The sequence below is a fragment of the Temnothorax curvispinosus genome, unplaced genomic scaffold (genome assembly GCF_003070985.1).
Source record: "Temnothorax curvispinosus isolate PA1 unplaced genomic scaffold, ASM307098v1 QBEX01000258.1, whole genome shotgun sequence".
Lineage (NCBI taxonomy): Eukaryota > Metazoa > Arthropoda > Insecta > Hymenoptera > Formicidae > Temnothorax > Temnothorax curvispinosus.
Window position 1 is genome coordinate 1 of NW_020210038.1, and position 24,067 is coordinate 24,067.

At 45.5% G+C, this 24,067-nt stretch overlaps 1 protein-coding gene across 1 annotated transcript in view; it reads left to right on the forward strand.

The window, feature by feature from the left end:
* The first annotated feature begins 1,557 nt into the window (after positions 1-1,557).
* Positions 1,558-24,067, forward strand: part of LOC112468722 (serine/threonine-protein phosphatase 2B catalytic subunit 2-like) — a 112,235-nt gene continuing 89,725 nt past the window's right edge. Inside the window, exon 1 of the mRNA XM_025038128.1 lies at positions 1,558-1,812. Within this exon, the coding sequence (XP_024893896.1) occupies positions 1,761-1,812 (52 nt within the window). The 5' untranslated portion in view covers positions 1,558-1,760. The remainder of the gene's footprint in view (positions 1,813-24,067) is intronic.

Below are 24,067 nucleotides of genomic sequence, written 5' to 3' on the forward strand. Positions count from 1 at the left end.
ACGTCTCGTGTTCTGATTTTGGACATGCGTGCTGCCTGGGCTGATAGCGGATGAAAAGCGGAGGAGTATCGTCATATTAACAACAGGATTGAGAGGGATTCGCGATCCGCGGCTGGCCGGCCTGGCCGCTCGCGCGGACCGCGCGGTCGGTGGCGCCTCCGCTATTCCGTCGCGGAGGCGACCGCGGCGACCGGCCGCCGGCCGCCCGCAGGTGGCGGGTGGCGGGTGGCGGCAGCTGGTGGCGGCGCGGCCAATCGGCTGTCTCGAATGATCGCTGCGCGCGGCGGACTGCGCGACCGTCCTCCTGCCCACGGAGGAGCCGTCAGTGTGCGCGCCGCGGAGAAGCAGAGAGACAGACATCTTGTAGATAAAATTTAGCGGCGTGGTGCCTCGACCGCGAGTGTCGGTGTTCGCGGTTACGTGTCGCGGTGCTACGTGTCGTTAACGGTGTCCCGGTCCACGTCGCCGTCATCGTCGTCACCGTCGCCGTCGCCGTCGTCGTCGTCGTCGTCGCCGTATTACTCCACGTCGTCCTCGTCGCCGCCTCCACCATCACCGTACCGTCTCGTCACTGTTGCCGCTGTCTCTCGATCGCCACCGTTCTCGTTTCTCCATAATCGTATCGTGGTGCAGTGTCGCGCGCTTCGCAGGGAGACTCGCTCGCTCCGAGTCGTGGCTGACTTCATTCCTGTCAACCGAGTTGTCGTCGCCATCTAAATCGGCCATCGTCGTCGCCACCACCACCGCCGCCGCCGTCGCCGCCGTCGCTCGTCGTCGTCGTCGTCGTCGTGCGGCTCACGCGTGGTCCAGCGATCCCGAAGCGAGCCCGCGAGCTCGCTAGAGCCCAACGGGGATCACCCCCCTCTCCCCTCTCTCCGCTCCCCTTCCCCGCCGCCGCTCGTCGATACTCGCGTGCACCCGCGAGTGCACAGTCGCGCCTACCCTCTCTCCCCCCTTTCCCCCGGGGTGCGAGAAGGGGACCGCCCTGAGAAAGGAGACCGAGGGAGTTAGAGATCTCTTCGGCCGAGAAAGAGAGAGAGAGCGAGAGAGAGAGAGAGCGCGAGCAGCCCCTTTCTCCCCTTTTCTCTCCCTCCCCCCTTTCCCTCTTTCGCGTCGGTGGCTCCGTCAAGAACGCCCGTGAACAGTTCCTAGGCACCGATGTGCCGCTCCGTGCGATAACTTCCGTCACCTCTCCGCTCCACCCTCCCTCCCCCCCCCCCCCCCCCCCTCCCCCCCCCCCGCCCACCCGACCACCCGCCCCCCCGCCGTCCGCGCGTCCGTTCTCTCCCTCCCCGGCGGCGTATTTCCGTGCGCGCGTGTGTACATGTGTGTGTGTGGCGGCCGCGCCGGGCTCTCGAGGTGAAAATACCGCCCTCTCCTTCTACCCAACCCCTCCGTATAATACGCCGAAGGTAGCCGCTATCTCGCGCGAGTAGCAAGCACGCGAGACAAGAGGGAGGAAAAGGAGGTGGACGACGACGAGGAGGAGGAGGTGGAGAAGGACAAGGGGCACAAGAAGAAGAAGCGGAGGAGGAGGAGGAGGAGGAGAGAAGGAGAAGCAGGAGAAGCAGGAGGAGGAGGAACGAGCAACAGTGCGAGAGAAAGAGGTGGAGGAAAGCGGAAAAGAAAATAACGGCGCGGGCGGAGCGCGGGCGCGAGCGACAAGGACAGCGCGCGAGAGGCGAGTCTGCTGCTGCTGCTGCTGCTGAGCGAGAGAGAGGAGAGAGAGGGCGCCCACTCGTCATTTATCCTAATACAGCATGACCTCCAACAACTCGCAGAAACTCCCCACGACGGACCGAGTGATCAAAAGTAAGCCAGCAAGCGATAAGTTAACGTCGCGTCGCGCGAGCGACACGAACCATGAAATCGGCGCGGAATTACGCGCGATTACGATCGCGAATGCGAGTGCGAAATGACCGAGTGCGTACGCGCAAATGCGTGCGTGCGTGCGTGCGTGGACCCGCTTTTCCGGCTCCCTCCGTCGGTAACGTCGCTCGCGCTTTCACCTCTTTTTTAAAACTTTTTTTTTCTTTTTAATTGCGTTCCGATAACGCGACGCAAACCACGAAATCGGCGTCTGTATGTCTTTCGGGGCGCTTGCTCGTCCGTAATTTCAGATTCTAGTGTCGCGAAGATGGAAAGAGACGAATCTTCGCGCTCGCGAGAGGAGGGAGGAGGGAATCGGCTCGCCGATCTCGAGCGTCGCTCGAGCGCGCTCGTTCGCGCGCGAGCGAGTTCGCTCCGATCCGCTCGCGAGCGGAGTAGGCGCGTCAAAACACACCGCGTGTCGTACACGCGATTGATTTTCTGCCTGCCCGCCTGCCTATTTGGTGGCGCCATTTCTATCGACCTGGTCCGGCGGTGCTTCGCGTTCTCGCAGGAGCCGCCGCGAAAGCCGCCGCTCTCGCGAGAGTAAGCTCTCTCCTCGAAAGAGAGAGAGAGAGAGAGAGAGAAAGATGGAACTCGCGTTCGCGCGAGCCGGAGGCTCCGCGAAACTCGTCGAGACCCGGTGCAGCGGCACTGGATAACCTAACCTCTTAACCTCGCGCGGCGGCCAACCCCCGCCATTTTCCCCCGGAGGTTTCGCCTCCCTCCTCCCTCCCGGAGGTCGCGCCGCTCGGCCAGCCTCGTTTCCGCGGGGTCGAGGAACGCGGATCGTCTCGGGAGCGCGCGGCCGCGCGCTTCTTCTTCATCTCTGCTCGAACAGCTGACGCGTTACCGTAGGCACGCATGCAGTGCACGCACGCAGGCGAGAGGCGTGTGCGTGTGCATGCACGTTCGCGCGTTAAAGCGCGGCTCGACGCGGCGCGAAGACGCGAGCGTCCGCGTTAAAGAGGCTACACCGAGGTATCCTCTAGGCGAGATTTTACTCCAAAAAGTCAAGTATCCGCTTATAGACGTACGTACTTGTTGCACGGTCGCATATTCGACCGTTTTCTCCGAAGTATCGAGAACAAGGGAAACGAAATTTGGCGCTACAATATCGGAGCGACGAGGCAGGGTGGGAGGGTGAAAGGGCCGGGACGCCACGGTGTGTGTCATCGAGAACAAGTGTCGAAAACGAGACCGGTTTAGGACGCACAGGTGGCACCTAGGGGTCGTCGACCTCTCGCCGAATGACGCTCCCGTGTTTTTGCTCGGTCTTTTCCTACCCCCCTTTTTATTTCTCTCTCGGTTTTCAGCCTCTTTTTTTTCCGGGTGATCCAATCGAGCGGACGCGTCCGCGACGTCGCACTTCCGGCTTCCTACGATGCTAACGTGATGCTCCGATTCCTCAATGGGCGAATGTAGGTCATGAAAATTGACGAAACGGAAGTGCGCGCGCGAACAGCTAAATATTATAACATTACCCGGGAGGTGGTTTTCTTTTTATTTTTTTCCTTTCAACACGAGCTGCGCGCAGCGTAAATAATTATCTAATCGCTCGTCCGACTTGACGCCTTTTAAACACAACGTCGAGGATTTATGCGACTTTGTTTTTACGTCGCGCGTTTATTCGCCGCGAGTCCTATTCATCTTGTTTCCGCCTACCTCGAGTTTGTCTTAAAACGGCGGCTTAATCGGAATCGTAAAATTCAGCAACGTAATCCGATATCGGAGGGCCGGATAATCCGTGTTCCAAAGACACTGTGATTATATAGAAAGAGACAGATATGCGTATCAAAACATATACAGCGAGAATTCGGCTACACAATTTACGGAATTGAACGGACGGATTGATCTCTGGAATAAATACACTGTTAAAGGGTGAAATTTAAATCAATACCCTGAATTAAGTAACATTTATTTTTAACTACCATGTGTGTCGAAATTTATTATTCTAACCTAAAACATGATTATTTTAACTCCATTTAGTTTAGTTAAATTGATACATTGAGTAAGAGCAGTGGCGACCTATAGAAACCGTTGAAAAAACGATTCAAATTGAGTACAATTTAACACTACATTGAAAAAAAAAATTATAATTTGCAAGAAAATAGACTAAATTCTTTGAATTTAGTTTCCTTAGTTCAAAGAAGTATTAGGTAGATTTAAGAAAACATTTTTCTGAGTTTAAAATATTTTCTCAAATCTACCTATAAATACTTCTTTGAAGTAAGAAAACTTAGTTAAGGTATTCAAAGAAATCTATTTTCTTGCAAATAATAAATCTTTTTCTCACAATCAGTGTACGTATTTAACTGTATAGCTGAGGATCGGTCATGGCGTTTGTCAAGGACCGAAAAGATTGCGAAACCACGCGAAGCCGCGCCACGTTCACTTTTTCTCCGAGATATCGGGAAAGGTTGAGAGACGCTGAGCGATGTGTATGTAACATTAGAGAGAAGGTCGTTTTAATTCGTGCCATTTAATGCGAATACGCGAGAATCTCGAAATCGTTTTAACGCACACTCATCGTCATTGGACTCGCAAGGGGGTGCGTAACTCTGTCGTCGCGCGTACAGCGAGCTCTTTGTACGCGAAGCAGCTCGCGGCTGCGTAAATAATGTTTCACGGTCATAACTCATTGTCGCGACGCGAAAATGTCGTAATTTCTGGCGTGTAGCCAAGAGCGGCCGCCGCGGTCTTCGGCGATCGCTGAATCTTTAACCGCCAACTTTTCCACGTCTTCGTTTCCTCCTTCGTTTTTCCCTTCCAACGACGAGAGAGACGCTATTCGTCCTCGCTTCTTTTTTTCTCTTTCTCTGATGCCTAATCACGGGTATCGCGACACCTCGGACGCAAACGCATTAACGTAATCTCTCGCGGTAAATGCATGAGCCTGTCTCGAGGAACGTCGTCTCGCGGCAAGCACGCCTCTAGTCGTTCCACTCGAACGTGCTAAATCGTAAGGAACGATCTTCAGGCATGGCTTATCTCTACCTTCCTTAAGACGCGAATAAACGGATCTACCGCCGATTGGTGCTTCGCCTGGTTATCCTTTCGCGTAACTTCGAAACGTCGCGTCGTCGTTCGAACGAGCGCGCTTCGTCGCCGTAATTTATTCCGCGAACGTATACTCGTAATTTCGATGTTTCGCCACGGCGAGATGCGGGGATATACGCGGAGTTAAAATTCAGGTCGTCACGCGTTTCAAGATGTTTGCGTTTGATATTATAAACCGCTTTTGCTTTAACTCTCTCGCGGGCGCAATTTCTTACACACATGCAAAGCATTCTCGCAGCATCTTCATGTATTCTCTTTTCTTCTGCTCTTCTGAGAAAGAATCGACGGAGAGCTCCCCAGCGATTGAAAATTAAATCACGTTTCAAATCGCGATAGCGCATACCTTTTAAACATTCTCGCCTTGGAAAGAATCGAGTTTTCGTCTGAATTTTGTATACAACGAACGGAAACTAGAGCTTCGGATCGCCGAGGGTTCGATCGTTGCTCCGAATGTCGATCGCCGATGACAATCGAATTGGGGCTTCGAACGCGTCGTCGCCAAAAGTCGCGAGCGATTCTAGTTGCCGCGATGGGTCGACTCTGCTTGAGATTATTTTAGGAATCTGACGACACGACACGACACTACGCGAGGCGAGGCATCGCGTCGCACCACGTCGTCAATTTACGTCGGTCGCCGGTCGAGAGAGCGAGCGAGCACTTTCTCGCGGGGGACAATTACCGAATTTAAAAGGCATCGCGTTACACCGCGCGGCGAGATCTCGCGTTACCGTGCTAATATTTTTCCAGTCTAATTGCGCTCGTCGTCGTCGTCGCCGCCACGAGGAGCGTCGTCGACGCTGTATCCGCGCACCGGTGCGGTCTCAACGATCGCCCCATTTTTTTTCTACGCCGCGCCGCGGAAATTTATTCCGCGAGACCGCCGTCCGCTTTACGCGCTGACGTGACGTGCACGAGACGCGCTTCGATCGCCGCGGCCTCACAGAAAGAGAGATATATCTCCTGGTGTAATCCTGGCCCCACGTCGGCCCCACTCTGGTAAAAATTCTGTCGAGATATTTCTGAAAGTATATATACGCCGTAAAACGGTAATCTTGACGAAGATTAAACATCGCTCGCGTTTTAATAAAGAAATTCTTTCCGGGGATACTTGCCTTTGATATTTTCTGCGCAGAGCAATATATATAATCGATGTACATTTCTTTCTCTTAATAATTTCTTGTACGCGAGCAAGATGATTAACTCTCCTCCATATCAAGTTCATTTTTTTTAAATAAAATAAACTCGATAGAGTAAATGTCCCGGTTAGATGTAAACTGGGGTATTCGTGAACCGGATTATACCGATTTCTCCTATCGGACCGCGGCGATCGAAGCGCGTGTGTACGTTTCAACGCGTGAAGCACGATCTCGCGAATAATGTATGACGTGCGTCGCCTGCGTGACGTTTCTTCTGCGCGGGGGGAAAAATAGCGCGACGCGTCACGATATTCTTGACCCGATGCATACTGATCGCATTAAATATGCAGAATGCACAGTGCATTTCTGCCGCGCCCGTCTCCATCGCTCCGTTTCTGTTTACCATTGATAAATAACTCGGCGCGCGTCGCAACGAGCGAGAGACAAGCACTTTTGAACTTAGGCTGCATATCCTGACTGCGTAGGGATATCTATATTTAATATTTATCCTTGAGACAGTGTCTCATCGGGTGCACCACGAGTGTGAATACTTTTGCGTTATAAAAGCGAATCATAATTCTTCGATTGCCTCGTTTACAGCGGAGACCTTGAACTTTATTGAACGTACTTAATCAGTACAGTTTCCACAAGCGGTTCAATTTAGAAAAAAAGAAAATCAATTGCTCGCATCCTTCTGGTAAGAGATCGCGTAGGCGACGGCCGCGGCGCAGCGGCCTGCGCGAGGGAAACGACGTTGCTCTTGAATTCTCCCGACGGATGATCGGTCGGAGTGCTCGTTAAAGTGAATTATAGACGCTCGTGGAATCATCTTTAATTTAAAAAGCAGTTGGTGTGCGGCCTTCTGGTCTGGTTTTGCGGTGACGGGTATAGAGCACATCTTCCGCCTTGCAGCGCGACGATCGTGAGATTCGGAGTAAGTTTTCGGAGAGTCACCTAGGACGCGGTTCTTTCTCCAACAAGTGGAAGCGCAGGAATCCGCGGTCGTAACGCGATCCTCCGCGCTGATTACGCACGATTTATCACGCGTTATCCACGCGTGAAATTTGCCGTTCGCGCGCGGATTATGACTTCGCGTATATATTTGCACGCTGTCGTATGATATCCGCGATGATATATGCGCGCCGGGATATTGCGATAGTATTGTGACCGCTTGCTGGCCGCTGATAACGTACCTCGATGGCTCGCGTGTTATTTGCGTTCCTTTAATATCCAGCCCATTAGCTGTCATTCGGGATGGTAATTTGCATAAGCACATTCGAGGAGTGTCTGCACGAACGTTTCAAGCTGTCAACGTTTCAAAGCAAGAATCTCAATTAAATTCTCGGTGTGTAATTAGACGAGATGTGACCTGCGCGAAATCACTTTTTTCGCTCTTATACTCATTTTTCTCGAAAACCCTCGCTACTCACATCTCTTTTTGCCCCCCTTCCCCCGCTAAATCCGGTAAAATAATGTCGTGGATTACTTAACATAATTTTTCAATTATTATTTTTTGATTATCATCTGATAGGCATTATCAGTATGATTGGGCGTAGCAGAATATACAATATAATATACGCTACAGTAAAATCGCTAGATATAACGGATTTAATTACGTAATACGTTGTCTTCTTTCGCGGTGACGGATGCTGATGAATGAACTTTATAACGCGTTTATCCGAGAATTAATGACTCGAAGATTGCGAGATGTGCCTCAAGATCATTAGATTTCTCCGCGACGGCTGGCGCCGATCTTATCGCGCGCGCGCGCGCGAGCTCGAGCGTCGCGTCTGATTAGCGTCACGATGTGTGCGACATACGTGCGTGGCTGGCCGCGTAGTTGTCGACTCTGCAGATTTCTCGGGAACAAACATCGGAGTTTGTACGTGCGATTAACACCACCGACCGCTGAAATCGTTCTTTCTCGTTAGCGCTCTCGATATTCGTCAGCGATTCTCACGGTCGTAAAGCGCGCAGAATTGATTTAGAGCTCTCCGGAGGCATTCGAAAATACTTCCCCCGCACGCAATTTGAGGACTTCTCGAGCAATCGGTTTTCGCTTACGTTTCTACGACTTCCATGACATTTCAATTTCTGCTAAATGGACGGAGCGCGCGAGTCTCGGGATCATGCTCTTCAATTAAATATTCCCTCATGAATTTTCGATGTCAACGGTGCGCGGTCGATAACGGTTTTCCCGTCGTCCGAATGTAACGATAACGATATTACCCCGTCTCATCCGAAGCTTCGGAAAATTCTATTTCGTGGAGGAACGGAGTCTATAGTCGGAGCTCATGAATATTTAGATTTAGAATATGGACATGCACCATGTGTGAAGGATTGTTACCTTTGCTTTCCCAACATCTTGACATTAAAAATAGCATCAAGTCGCGCGCGATATTCTTTATCTTTAAATAGATATATCTGACAAGAATGCAGTATCACGCAAATGTTATTTCTCAGTGTGGGAAATATCATGAAATATTATGTGTGTTGGACTAATCGGCCGACTTTTATCGGCTGTTAAAAGAATAGGCTTTAAAAAATAATGAATCGGTTTTAGAAATCGAATTTATCTGTAGATAAAATGTTTTTATAAACGAACAGCTCGATTCCGATTGCTATTCCAGGAATCCATCATTAGAATGATGATTCTGAATCTCTGTGTGTATCTCTCGCCTGTCCACTTATTCCCTCGCTTGCTCTCGAGCGTCGGGTCCCGCGCGACGCGGCGGCTCGTCGTCGGCTTACGACTGCTGGGTGGTGTGTAATAATAGACGCAAACTCTCATTTGGCCGGTCGGCCAACTACATTTGGCTCGGCCGCGGTCCACTGTTCGCTCCGCGGCGGGTCCGGCTGGCCGGTGGCGAAATTTTTGTTGATTCTACGAAAGAATAAATAAACAAGGAACGAAGCCCGTTCGCTCGTTCGCCCGGGTACTCTTTTTCACGACTACGCGCGCGGTCCTCTCGTTCTCGCTCTCCGCCGTTGTCGAAGCACTAGACCGGACCGAAGAGTTTTTATTTTCGTGGACGACGAGCCGGCTGAGTCGCGCAGCCGCCCTTCCGCGACTCGTTTTGCGGTTAAACGGTATTTGTGGAAAGGCGGAAAACTATGTACGCGAAAAGGGTAGGGAAGGCTCTCCGAATAATCTTGTTATCGCTTCTTAATCTTTTATCGTAAGAATTAAGGAGAATGTCACGAGGTATGTGACTTTATCTTAACTAGAGCTTATCTGAACAAGAATCCGTTGTATGGGCGTAGTTCCATTTTATGTTTTTCGAAAGTAGTATAATCATTCAATCAAAAATCCATAGTTTTCTGTCTGTCTTCACAAGAACGTTACGCGACCCAGTCGATTCTTTTTTCGCGCATATGAAGTAGTCGATCCGTCTAATCAATTATAAAAATGCTAATCTTCTTAAGCATTATAAGAGAATTTGAGATTGTTAAGTTCAAGCGTGTTGAACATTATTTCTCGTGGAATATATGTGAGGTCTGCTTTTTTTCAATCGTGATTTGCATTGGAAATCCTCCGGTAGAGGTTGAATCGGACGCTGTCGCGTCTAGGCGCCGACGACATTCGTTACTACATTTTGTTACAATGAGTACCCTGTGTTCTGCGATAGACATTTACAGCACAATGGCTGTCTCTGTAGGAACTGCGGCCGGCACGTTGTAAACAAGCCGTACACGCTGCATCACGGTGTGAGACGAAAGTGTGTGAAGCATCGTACAATACAACTTGCTAATGCCGGCATTGCCGGCTCATATTCGCACATATCCGAGCGTCGCGATGTGGTATGTCGAAGATTATCGAAGTCTTGTTGAAATAGCTTCTCCCCGGAAGTCCTAGAAATTCTCGCGGAAAGTTACATCACGTTCCTACGCGTCGGTTTCTCAGTGGTTAAAGGATAAACGTACTTAATGCTTTCCTCGATTCTTCCGAATCAATTCTTTCTAGGAATACTTTCGGAGAACTAGAGTCTTTTTTAAGATCTTATCGGGTAAATATCGATGTCTAAGACTCTAAGATATTTAACGTTAAAGTGTTTAATATTTATTTTATTTATTACACACACGGAGTTAAGCGTTTGCGTGCCCCCTCAATTAACCTTCGTAATTTCCCCGAGTATTATATAGTGGACGCCCTTGCTGTTTCGGACACATTGTCGTTTGCAAACCTCGACGCGATCGACGTTTTCAGAACATGAACGAAGGATTGGCTTGTGCTACGCATACATAAATAAATTGGCGGTTTGGGATGAGAGCGGGCAGGAAATTAAAACCCTCAATTAGTGCAACCTTGTAACCTTGTCAGCGAGTTCCTCCTACGGAGGTCGATACGACCCCTATATATACGTATATATAACGGCGAGTAGCGCGTTTACCTTGTCAAATCCCGTTAGCACTGTTGAGAGCAAATCGACCCCTTATTTAATCATGTTACTCGGTTCACTTCCACCGAGAGAAAATAATTAACTAACGTAAGGATTATCGAGGAAAAAAACTGCGTGGCAATAATATCGATATCTGTGACACTGTTTCTTGTTTTTCTCCCGCGTCGTTTTTCAACGAATCCGAGCTCGAAGCTGAGCTAATCCGGTAAAACCGATCTCCGATTTCGCGGTGATAAAAATCGCGCGTGGAACGAGCGAGTCGCGAAATTAGAACGTTCTGTATGTGGGAAATAAAATTTTATATTTACGGTGATTAAACTGGATTAGTCGATTCAGCTTTCGCCACGGCAAACGAACTTTAATCCCGGTCGCGATTTTTTCCGATTTTTTTTTTTTTTATTCAAAGCTTGTCGCTCTGCAGAACAGATTTTCTCTCTCTCGTAGAAACGACGGGAAGGGAGAGTTCAACTTTCCGCGGCGCGTTGTGCAACTCGGTCGATACCGGTCGTCCGTCATGCAGGAGGATTCTTGACTTCTGTTCGGATTTCCGGCCGAGGAACGAACTCTAATCCGCGCGATCTCGCGCGAATCCGCGCGGAGGGAAAGGTCGTACCTTCATTTAGCGTACCGTCGTCGTCTCCGCAACGAAACCAGGCCAGCCGACGCGAAGGGCGCACGAATTCATTATGTGGCTCGCTTTTCGAGCCACGGAATATCTGATCGAAAGCAGCTATCCGGTCGTCGGGATCGTTTTCCCACTTTTTTACATCGCGGACGTTTCCACGGTTGGCTCTTAACCCGTTTTCACAATTCGTATTCAGTGCATCCAAAATGGGGGAGGGGAAATATATAACAGCGGTTCATTTACATGTCCTGAGTCGGAAGCGATTTGTTCACCGTCGTATTTTACCCTCAAATAAGAGCGCGAGATTTGGTTGAGGGCAAACTTTTGGATATTTTATTAGAGGAAACGATGCGAGGAAGATGTACGAGCACATCCCGATTCTGATTAACTTTATTAAGATATACTGCTAATGAATTATATTATGTGAAGGTATAAAGTACATCGGTTCTATTATATTTGACGATGTTAAGTATAACGATGCGGCGTCAATCGTAAAATAATTAGAAAAATGAAAAGAACCATTGATTGTTTGCTCGATGCATCTCTCGCCACCTCTTCTGCGAAATTAGTCTCGTACAAATTAGCTTCGTGTTCGAAGGAAGCACGGATATCTGACGATCGCGGGTCAATGGGTCTTGCGAGCGAGCGAGCGAACGAGAGGGTTGCCTCCTTTCTACCTTGCAATTATCGGAAAAGTGACGACGGTGTCCTTAAACGATTTGAGAGGACGGTGGATTGATTTCTCACATATAGCTTCTTCATTTTCGTGCGTTGCCGCGTTTCGACGTCGGGCAAATAATGGCCAGTGCCCGTTTCTATAATTTCTCGTTTGTCGCAATTCGTGATTGTACCGTGGGTTCCCGGAGCACAGGCAGAGCACTAACGAACTAATTGTTCCACAGTTATTTTCTTTGCCGCGTCGGGGTTCTCTGCCCTTCAGCCTGATCACCTATTCTGCACCGGTGACATTTGAATTAATCCTCGGCACACCTGCAGTTTCTTCGCAGTGTCTTTAAGCGTTTCTCGGAGACGAACTTGGGACTTGTCTCGAAGGCACGTAAATAAGTACTCCCGACAGCGGCAAAAAAGTTCGGAGGAGCGAACTCCAATATGCTGATTGCATCGGTGACGTCGGTGATGCATCTTAAGTTGAAAAGCAAACTGTTTTCCTCATTATTCGACTCGCTATCCGCTGAAACGTTATGTAACGCGTACACGTTTCTTTTACATTATTTTTTCACTTAGATGATTATCTTTAAGAAGATGGAATTCAATTTAATGGAAGTAAATCTAACATTTTAACGTAAATATTCTTGATTAATGTTTCTGCGGTTTCTACAATTTCTATAACATACAATCATAAGGTAATCATAAGTTAATTCTTGGACTATTATGATGCATGTCAAGAGCGATTTCTCTCTCATTATACGAAACCGCGGACAATTGCCCCTCACCTCTGTATTCATGCATCAACAGGTGAATGATCGTCCTTAGTTTTCCGCGGTGCGTGTTCTGTTCCGGGCAATGTCCCTCGTACTTCTTTTGATAAGCGACGACCAGGAAACAAGAAGTAACCTCCTCTCGTTGTCGGTTGGAATGACGGGACACCCATGCCTTTGGAGAGCGACAGAAGCGCGGATTACAGGAGGCGAGGGGTGGACAGGGCGGATTGAGGGAAACGAGGAGGAGACAACACGAGAGCGAGATATCAGAGGGTGCAAGGAAAGCGAGAGAGAGAGTGAGAGAGAGAGCGAGAGAGAGACAGGCGGGGCCGATCAATACTCACGGCCAACCCTGTAGTAACGCATAGATTACCTTATTCATAGCATATCGTTGTGTGTCCGCTGCTTTCCCACAACCTGCATTTAACAACGAATTGGAAAAGAGAGCCCGTGGATTTCAAGGGAATCCGCGCGAGACCCTTTCGGGATTCTCCCGAGGTCTCGTTCGGCCTACAATTGAGAGTTTTCTTCCACAGTGGAGACACTACGAAGATTCAATATCGCGCATACAAATTATTAAAATTGATATTATTTCTGTTTATTTATATGATAATAAATACGCGCTAATTGAAATGTATGTGTACGAAATCATATCCGCGATCGTTATCGTTGAAATTGTTTCAATGTAATGTCGTATGTTTGCGACAGTCGCACAAATGCACCTCACGTGTTGGAGCTTATAGTCGCTTTAACGATCCGAGCGACCGAAATCCAATTCAATCTTTGTTATAAACAATGGACAAATTAGCACACCGGCGATTCGTTCTCCAAACACCGTAACTGATTCACTGGCTCGTTCATTTTCGCTCTTCCATAAAACTGAGCTTTTAAGCTTTTAATTATATAATCTTATTTATATATTATATAAATGTCACGCGAAAACTTCCGTAAGATTTCACACCCTTTTTTTTATTATAACCGTCATATTATCTATTGTTATATCACCCTGTTATATCTTTTTATACAACTACGTGTTATCACACGAAACAAAACGCGAGGCATCTCTCGGTTTATATTGCTGGCTTAGATCGAATGAAAGATTTATAGTGGCGCCCTGTATCTCCTGACAGACTTAAAACTAAGCGGGATAAGGTCGTGGCATTCGTTCGCGGGAGGAAACGTATTATTTCTCCTCGTAGTAAGGGTTTACGCATCCCCACGGGAAAGGCGTCACGAGCTTCATGCATCAGCAGCGTGCGTTTTGCATAAGATAAATAAAACACCGTTATGTACGCCACGAGATGATAGAGATTACAACGAGCCGGGAGTAAGCACGAACTATCAAGTGAACTATCAGGGAAATGGTTTTGTCACGGTGAACAACACGACGTTACAGTTAATCCTTGCTTATTGTTAAAGAAAAAAAGGTTAAGCGAAAGTTTGATTTATAACACGATATAATACGATTTCAAAAGATAAAATGTAAAACATTTTTGTATATTTTATTGATAGACTTAGGGTTATGGCACATAAAAAAATTAAGTAGTAAAACTTAAGTAGTAAGCAAATCAGCCAATTACAGTGAAGAACTTAAGGCATAACATAAGCGGTTGCAAATCCAAACTGTTGATTTTCTTACTGCTAACGTTTTACTGCTTAAGTTTTTCTACATGCCAAAGCCCTAAGGATTGCGCAAAACACAAACTCGTTTAAATCTTAATTCATCACGTGAGCTTGTCACGCGTGACGGTTTCGGGAATACGAGAGTACACGACGACGGAGGTCTAAAAGATGTATCATTTTAAGGGTCCTCCAGAAGTGGCTTGTCCTTCGGGGTCGAGAACGTCTATTGACACTCTCGAACGAGAGTTCGACGAACTCGAGTTTCCTGCATGCTCGGGGAAACGAGAGGGAGGGGGAGAGAGAGAAAGAGAGAGAGAGAGAGAGAGAGATATTGTGCGAGATTGCGTCCGTCCGGTTGCCCGCCATAAATTTTTCATTCGACTTGCAACTTCTATCGTTCGCGTCCATATCCTCCCCGATCAATTCCGCCCTCTGCGTCGCCGTTATGCGTTGTCGATGCTCGCGTTTACGCGTTTACACGATAAAAAGGACTTCGTCTGACTTGCGTCGCTCTCTTCGACGTACCGATCCGTCGGTTAGGTTAGAAGTCACCGTCTGCAACTGTCGTAACTGTTATGTAAATGTCACTTTGCAGTACTTTTGTACGTTGAAGGAGACTTACTACGTGGAACGTAAACACAAAAGAGACTTGCTGGAAACGTAGAAAAGTTCGACCTCGAGAAAATATGTCTGGTGCACTTTTGATGATCTTTAAGCTCTCGCTTTATTTATTACATTTTATCGACAACCGATATGAATCATATAATAAGAAAAATGATAGAATGTGCCCTTTCGAATTACGCAATTTTCCAAGCATTTTCCGCGTGTCATTTCTATCCGCTTCTACCATTTCTATTTAGATTTCTATTATCGAGACAACGATAAACTGCAACGGGTCGTGACCTCGTTTTACAATTGCACTTGTGGAATATGATTGAACAAATTTTATCGATGGGACAATTATGATAAATCTGAAATCTATAATAGTGATTTAATATAGCGATTTAACACGAAGCATCCAGCACCGATCAATTTTATAATAACGATTTTTTATAACGATACACTTACAACTTTACAGTTTTGTAAGAGAGTGTGTTTTTGGAGCAACAAAATTGATTCTAAAATATTTCAAGTATCATGTTACTGAAATATTATGTTATTTCTTAATCACGGGGCTATCTGCGTGCGGTCCACAGATAATACGCTGACGCTGAATCTTGATAAACTCAGGGTTATCGGCGTAGTATCAAACATAGTAAGCAACGTGGCGCGGCAAATAAAACGCGTCCTCGATTTGAGAATTAATCTCACCTACTTATCGGTCAACATTTATATTCACTCTTGCACAATTCACTTCTGTCCTATCCGACGAACATTACTTGTCGTTTCACGTTCACGCGTTGGAATATATACATTACGAGCACGTAAATTAAATTTTTAATACTGCACTAATTTACTGCCCTAATTTACGCGCATCTTTACATGGAAAGTGTTTTTCCGGATGTCTCAACCGCGCGGCCGAGGTGTTATTGTTCTAAAAGTGACGAGAGATTTATACTATAATCTTATGCAGATCGAATAGAATATGGAATTAATAAGTTCAGAATGCTCCTTATCGATGATTATTGAAAACTTAAGAAGCGGAATAGATCTTAACCAAGTTCGCGAACTGCGCTCATGCTTCGCTTAAAATTCATTTCGTGTAACCGCGACGATTGGCCGCAGAAGCATGATCGAGCTGTATAATAGCGTCCACCCTTTTATCGCGCGTTTCATCTCGCTCCTTGGATCGTCCTTGGTTATATCTGCACCTGGGTATAAATATGCGGCGATCAATTTGTCTCTTAACGTGGAAAGGGCATGCATCTCGCACTCTCTCTCTTTCTTTCTCTTTCTCTCTTTCTCTGTCCTGGCAGTACGGGAGGGTAACCCATTCCCTGCGCGATCCTTTCTTCCATTCTGCTTTCCGCATGAGTACTTCGTACGAGAGCAGCCTCGAGGGCCACTCGCGCTCTCCCCCACGACTACTCTCCCCTGAGTGCAGACTATTTTTCTTTATTGCAGCTGGGGTCTTCGCATCTTAGCTACGTGTCACTGCCCCCGCAACGACCACGCCGTTTTCGACAGCCCTCCTTGGGATAACATCTCGCTCGGACACCCTATTATCGTCGGAATGCGATTGACATTGCGAGATTATTTTCACGATTTATCTGTGTATTTATTTTTGCCATCAACCACGCTAGAAATATATGAATATCTATTGTTCATATATATATAATTCCTGAAATATAACTAGACTCTAACGCAAACAAGATTTGGGCATCGATGCCAATCGTCATCTACACGTGAAGACGATTATTTTGCGAAATAGTAACATGCGCGCGGAATTACGGATAGTTATTGCGACTCGAGCGGCATTATGTCGCTCGTGATTGCGCGAACACGCGCACGTGTGCAGTCGCGTAATGCGCGGCGGGCTTCGCGAAAATGCGCGCCAGATGTCGAGCCCGCGGTCGAATTAGCACTTTTATTGCCCGGACATTTTTCGGTCCGCGCGCATAAACCCGCCGCGTCGTCGGAGATGTCGAATTTTCCGCGGAGGAGCATCCTATACATTCCGGCGAGATGTTGAATTTCTACGCGTCGAATTTGCATCTTGAAATTTACGATCATGACCGTGGAACTGTTCAAACTTTACTCAACTTTAAGTGCACGGACGTTATTCCTTTTTATCACGGTTTTTTCTCTTTCTCATTTAAAACTATCATTAGGCAAATAAACTTTGCTCAAATATTGGAACTTATAAAGCTGAATATATATATGGCATTTATATCTAATGTAAGAAAAAAAACAAATTTGTTTTATTATGTATAATATTATATATAAATGCATATAATAACGTTGAGAGGAATGTATTTTGATTGCAATGGTTTGAGAGATTAAACGCTTTAAGTATATAGGAAAGAGAGATTAAACGCTTTGAGTGCGTAGGAGAGAGAGATTAAACGCTTTAAGTGTGTAGGCGTAAGAGTCACATAAAGTTTAGAACGTTGACACGTGAAACAGGAAATATTACAATGCATTAATTAGCGCTAAAATGATGCACTATCTATTGAACTTTATTAGATAAATGTATCCTTCGTGCCACCGCCACGTGGAGTACATACGTTTATTAAACGAGACTTGAAATTTTTTATCGTTATCGCCATCGTTAACCCCTTTCAGGTGACCGACGGTGAAAGGTCACCGCTCAATTTACACGAAAGTGTCGCTCCCTTGCCAAGTTCGGTTTCGGAGAGGAAACGTCACGAAAATTGAATTGGCTCTTCCCCTCCTCTCTCTCCCCGGTACCGGCCCACGTTTCGCCATTTCCGATGTTTCCTCATGTCCAGACGGATTAATGCCTTGGAAAATTGAGAATCCGCGCCTGAGAAAACCGGATATACCCGCGTCATATCTTCAGTAGGTACACGCCTTGCTCGCTTTTTCGATGTTATACCTTCGCCGATATTGATGCGAAATCGTTTTCTCGAAACTGTTCCTAACAATTTGTCCCCTTAATTTTTTTTTACAAGGAATAAAATATCCCATTTCGGATAATTTAAAAAATAAAACGGCAAAAATATTAACGTTCTTAAAAATTACGGCAATTTTGCATATTTAATCATTGTGCCAATTAAAGACGCGAAATGTTAGGATATTAATCAGGGCGCACAGGAAAACAGCGGCGCGCGCCGCGTCCCGATCGAGGGTTAAATTATTTCCCGTTCTTGCGCGAGCCACGTGATTAATCATCCTCATACCGAGGGCGGCAACGCGCGGGCGAGCCTTCTAAGATCGACGTTTTCGGCTCCGGTGACCCGGAATAAGAGAGGGCCCCGCGCGCCGGTAATCCGCGTCGGTTCGGGACCTGACGATCGATCGGCCGTGGTGTTCGATCACCAAGACTCGATTCGGTCACTCCTTGCCATTCGGCCCTGGTCGACCCGCGATGGTCGACTAAACCAACGGCGAACGGGATGGTTCTTCATCCTGCGACGCCGTACGCGCTTCGTCACCGATCGATACGCTCGCGCCAGCGTAGTAGAAAAGACGTCCTGTCTCTCTTTCCCTCTCCCCCTCTTTCTCGCTCCTTTCCCCGTAAGCCTCTGTCACGCGAGCGAACGTTGCTGCTGCAATTCGGAAGAACTCGTGGATCGGATTAAGCCCGATACTTACCGATCCGTCTGACACTCGCGTTTTCTTTTAGACAATTTGGTATATTTACGGGGGACTTCGCAAAATTCGTATTTCTGCTTCATCCAGTGGGATCCTTCTCATCCTGGGAAGGATTAATCTTCTCTTGATGTAACTTGGAACACTTATCGTTCCTTAATTAACATTTCGCATTCTGGTTTTGAACATAACGAAGCTGTAAGAGGCTTCGTAATTGTTTTGATTACACATACGTATTCTCAGAACTCAATATCGTATCCATTAGATTTGAATAGTAAATTCAAAGAGCACTTTGCTAAAATAAATGGTCTTATTATTATTAACTATTAACGAAAGTCAGTCTTATTGGGATCGAGACCAAGCAAACAAAGCAGACGAACACGAATGAACAAATTTACTTCGGTGGCGTGAGTACGAACTCAAATTTGCTTCGGTAAATTCGTCCCGTCTCTTATTAGCACATCAAAGGAAAAGCGCTCACTACATTCGTTTTGTTCGTAAATATTCGTTCGCGATTGTTCATTCGCACTAATTTGGTCTGGACCCTTTAGACAAGTTTGCGCACAATGCGGTGTTCTGTTCATTTCGTTTCGATTAATTTGGAGTCGTTCTCCGAGTTTATGTTAATCAACGTCGTATGTGATTCTCTCGATAAATTAGATCGCCAACATTAATTCGTGCGGCTTAACTTCTGGTAGAGAGAAAGGAAGGGACGAGCTCTTCGACCTCCTCCGCGTTATTTCAATTTTTTCATTTTGCACCGCAGATCTGCGTCGAACACAACGGCAGCAGTGTGCGCAAATTGAATTTCATTTTCCCCATCTTCAATCGCCGTGTCGCGCGGTACTTGCCGTAAATGCTCCGTGCATTAAGTGGCAAGTGCATTCTCTGTGATTCATCTCGTCTGGCGGATAAAGCGTCTTTGCAACGCCCGCGCGAGTTTAACGACTGTTGATCCTCTTTTTTAAAATACGTCGTTTCTTCCACACATCGTATATGTCCGGCGTAATAATATAATAATAGGAAACCTTTGCAAAGGCGCACCGTAATCAGCTTTCATCCCGCCTCGGTACCGAATCTCTCCTCACCATCCCGCGTTACGTCAGTTATCGCATTACTCGCGATTCCTATAAGCATTTGCTTATTTCGCAGTGCGCATCCCGATAATCCGCGATGCTCGACGATTTTTCTGAGCGTCTGCTTCTTGACCCTGAAGAAGGGTGAGAAGGACAGTAGGAAGAAAGAGGGGAGGAAGATCGGACGAAAGAATGAAAAGTAACTTTATACTCATCGTTCAAGGGATCGCGCATGGCTAAACGTTGGGACGAAGGTGACTCTCTCTTTCTTTCTTTCTCTCTCTCTCTCTCTCTCTCTCTCTCTCTCTCTCTCTCTCTCTTTTTCTCTTTCTTCTTTTATTTCGGCAGCACGTGTGCACGCTCGTTTTAACAATACGGGCTCATCGATGTGTTCGCAACGGGTCGTTTCATTTTTAACATCGACCGACATTCCCCGCTCTCTCTCCCTCTCGCCGTTTTATTCTTCGTGCACTCTCAGACGATGTACACAGCGTTGTGCATCGGATATGCACAAGTGAGCGCACATCTGCGAGGCCGTTGCGTTTTTCTCCTCTCCGCGGGACGTGAGAAACGTGTCTCTTGACATGTGCAGCATATTTCGCACGAGCATCCGTGTCTCGCAATCTCGGGGTCGGGCTTTCCGCTACGCGACCCTTGAGTTCTTCAAATTCCCGACCATATTTTTTTACATATTTAACAGAAAAATTAATTTTTTTTTAAATATGTACAAAAAATGGACGAGAATGTGAGGAACTATTTAATTTAATTATTCCCGCAAGATATTCGAGCAACTCAGACAAGTTATGGCATGCAATGACACATTTTCAATGATGACACATATAAGTGCACAAATTATAAGCACGTATTATATTATATTTAATCGTATGATAATCAGTCGATAAATTTCTTTTTGGAATTAAACTCTTCAAAGTTACGAGAAAGGCTTTTCAAAGGCTTTTAAAGTTATATCACTATAAGTTGCTGTACAAACGATATTTGGCGCGTGCCGAGTGTGAGTTGGCGAGATTACGTTAATAAGAAATAAACACCAGTTATTTTCTCGGCCGTGACTCACGCGGAGATTAACTCCTTAAGTATTACAACAAAGCTTGCGAAAACGATTATAACTGGCTCTGTGTCTCAGCAAAGTAGCGGTACAAAAACAACGATATGTCGTAAAACCTTCTCGAAAAGGTGGCTGCTGGATATTTTCGCATCAGCAGAGAAGGTGTTTATCATTGCTTTAATGATTACTCGAACAGTAAAGTGTCGCGACAGCGATCGTCTTTCTCCATCGACACCCACCTACCTACTTACCTTACTTATCCGGCGCGAGTAAATTATTGCGAAAGTACGCCACTCGTGCCAGAAAGACCGATTCCTGGTGTCGCGCCAGGACACCTTCGTTCTCCGCAGAAATCTTTGTGTTCTTCGTTACGGCTGTCGCAACAGAAGATATCTCTCATCTGCCCGGGAGAGAAGCGAGAGAAGCTTGCGCTCTGTCCAGTCGGTAGCTAAACCCGTTGCCGGTATGCGCCAGTATGCGGCAAGCGTAAAAAAGTAGTATTTTTGCATCAAGATAAGGATAATTACTGAATTAGAGTTGAATGATGGAAACAGTTAAAAATTATTACGTTAATTATACCGCGATTAACAGCGATGCTTGTGCTATTTTAAGTTATTCTAGAAACCGAATACATTCTATTTTTAATACATTCGCAATGACGTGTCTATTACCGCATCATTTTAATAATCGTTTTCAAGTAAAACGTTCTGATCAGTGACGTCAAATGGCTAGAGCGCGCCGCTTCGCGAAGCAACGTCTAATGCGAATTAGAAGTGGCAGAGAAAAAAAAAGAGGAGAAGAACGACATTCGCGAATGAGATCTCGTCGTTTTGGTTTCTAAATTTAGCCGGTTATGAATGGATCGGCTCGTCACCGATACGCGACGATCGTCCACGCGCGTTTATTTAACCCTATTCACTCCAACGTTTTTTTCACCCCAATAATCCTCCAACCATGCACTTTCGAGTCCCACGTGTTTTTTATAATGTTAATAGCTTTGAAAAATTCCCCCAAAATTATTATAATATCTTTGTACCTTCGACTAAAAATCAATGTAAAGAACATTTGAAAATCATTTATTTAAATATTTTTTTATAACAATGATATGTTGATAAACACACGTTACGACTCGTTTTACTTAAAAAATCATAACTCACGAACAAATTGACGAAGCTTAATGAACCAAAACGCAAATTAAAGCTAAAAGTAGTGCGAATGAGAAAAAAAATATAAGATAATTATTAATTAAATAGGAATACTTAATTTCGTCGCCGCAAATTTGGTAATTTTTAAATGGTACAGAAGGACTTTAAGGACTTAAAGAATGCTAGAAAAAGAATTTCTGAATAAGAAAAGGCGAATTTGAAGTGTGACAGATATTTTTTATGTAAAAAAATTAATTTTTTTTATATAATCGTAGCTCCTCCCCACCTCTTCCACCTGCCTCTGAGCCATAATAGACCTCTGTGGAATGTTAAATTTTTTTTTTAACGACAAAAATATTTTAAATACGGTTAAATTATATACAAAAATACATTTTTATCGAAAAAAATGCTCATTTACCTTTCACACAACACTGACATAATCCTCCAACCATGCACTTTCGTGTCCCACCGAGATTTTGATTGTTCCCCGTTTCGAGAGTAAATGAGCTAGGACTTTGAAATTTTTACTTAAGGTTCCCTGCCACAATAACTTTTTTCCGGCGTGGAGGGGATTCTCCCACGATCGTTTGTTTTCCGAAACAAACGACTGTTAGAAATTCGTGGGACACGAAAGGCATGGTTGGAGCGAATAGGGTTAAGTATGAAAGCGACACGACGAGACACGTGTCCGAATTCAAAATAAGGGCCAACAATCAAAGTATCCCATTTTTCAGATGAGATTACAAAAGAGAGATACATCTCGAAACCATTGTTTTTTTTTTTAATCGGGATCTTATCTCGAATAAAAACGCGATTGCTCCACTTTTTATTTCGTTTTTGTATTTCCATACCAGTTGAAATCGCAGGGGCTTCGGCGTGTTTCGACGAAACGTATCCGCGGATATTCCGCGGGCTCGTCCATCCCTCGAACAACTAATGAATCGCGCTTAATTGCCAGCATGCAATCATATTTAATCGTAATTAATCGTGCCGGGCGGATGTTGATTGTAGCCGTGGCTCGCTACGATTTCGTATCGATTCGACGCGCACCTAATATTTGCATACGCTTGATAAACGGAGCGAAGGATAGCGCTAATCCACCGGACTGGTTGCAAACCAATACCTAACGTTATGAAAGGGGGATGATTATTTCTTCAGAGTATCTCGGCCTTTTAGAGGAGTACGTGTTCTTTTAAAAAGTGTGAATTCGAAATCACAATATTTTCTTTATAAAAATAGATATATATGCGAAGCAAAATTATTTAACGTTAGAAACTAAGGTATCTCAAGTTAAACTATAGATGTGTAAATAGAGGATGAAGATTCTACTGCAACATTTACAATACTTTCGATATAAATAGAGGGATATTGATTCAACGTATATCCATCAGATTCTATTCGTGGCGCACCAAGATTAATTATTTCGAGATAAATAACGGTCCAAAGACGGTCGGTAAAATCAGTCACGTGTCTCGTGAAAGTACGATGGATGGATATCGTATAGATATCGTATATATATGTACGATTTCGGCGACTGTAAATAGAGCACAGATCTTGGACCGCCGTCTCAGTGGAACGAGATCGATTAGTCACCTCCTCGTCTTGTTTGGAAACGTTCCATGCGTGCTGGAACGCGTTCTCTCACGCCTGCTAATATAACCGCGAGAAATCATTGACTCGTGTCACGTCAACCATGATCCAAATAGATACTTCATGTTCTCACAAAAGTTGAATCATCGCTGGTAAATACGCGTGCTACAGATCTCTAGATTATTTCGGTACCTAATTTCACTGCGATGCAACATTAAATTTTCGTGAAAGAAATGAATGAGTAATTAGTCACGCGAGGACGCCAGGTGTTCTTGTATTATAAGAGATAGAAAATTAGCCACTTCTTTGTTGGCTTAACTTTAAACGACACGAATAGATAATAGAATTCTTTTGTTGGATTTCAAACGGAGTTTACCTAGTAAATGCTTCATTTTAAGACAAATCATTGAAATGTAAGAATGTTAAATTCAAAATCATAGAAATTATAAAATTATAAAAAAACATGGCATTTATAATCAAATTTTTACTATAGAAAATTTAACTCCAAATTTTTTAAAAAATCCACGAAAGTTTATCGAATACTTTGCGGCTCTACATAAATTTATGTTCATTAGCCAATGCATCGTCGTAAATATTTATTATCGAGAATTTTTATCATTTTTTTCTTATTACCATACAATTATTTAATTTTCTATCCTCATTTTTTATCATCAGAGAATAGCCGTGCTAAACGATCCGAAACGTATTACAGTGTCGATCTTCGTTTCTCCCAACTCGAACGGGGCCGCTCGTGCTTTTTCCTTCTTTCCGCCCCGCCACGCCCTTCCTTTCGTTTCCTGCCGGTCGAAAGCTTCTAAAG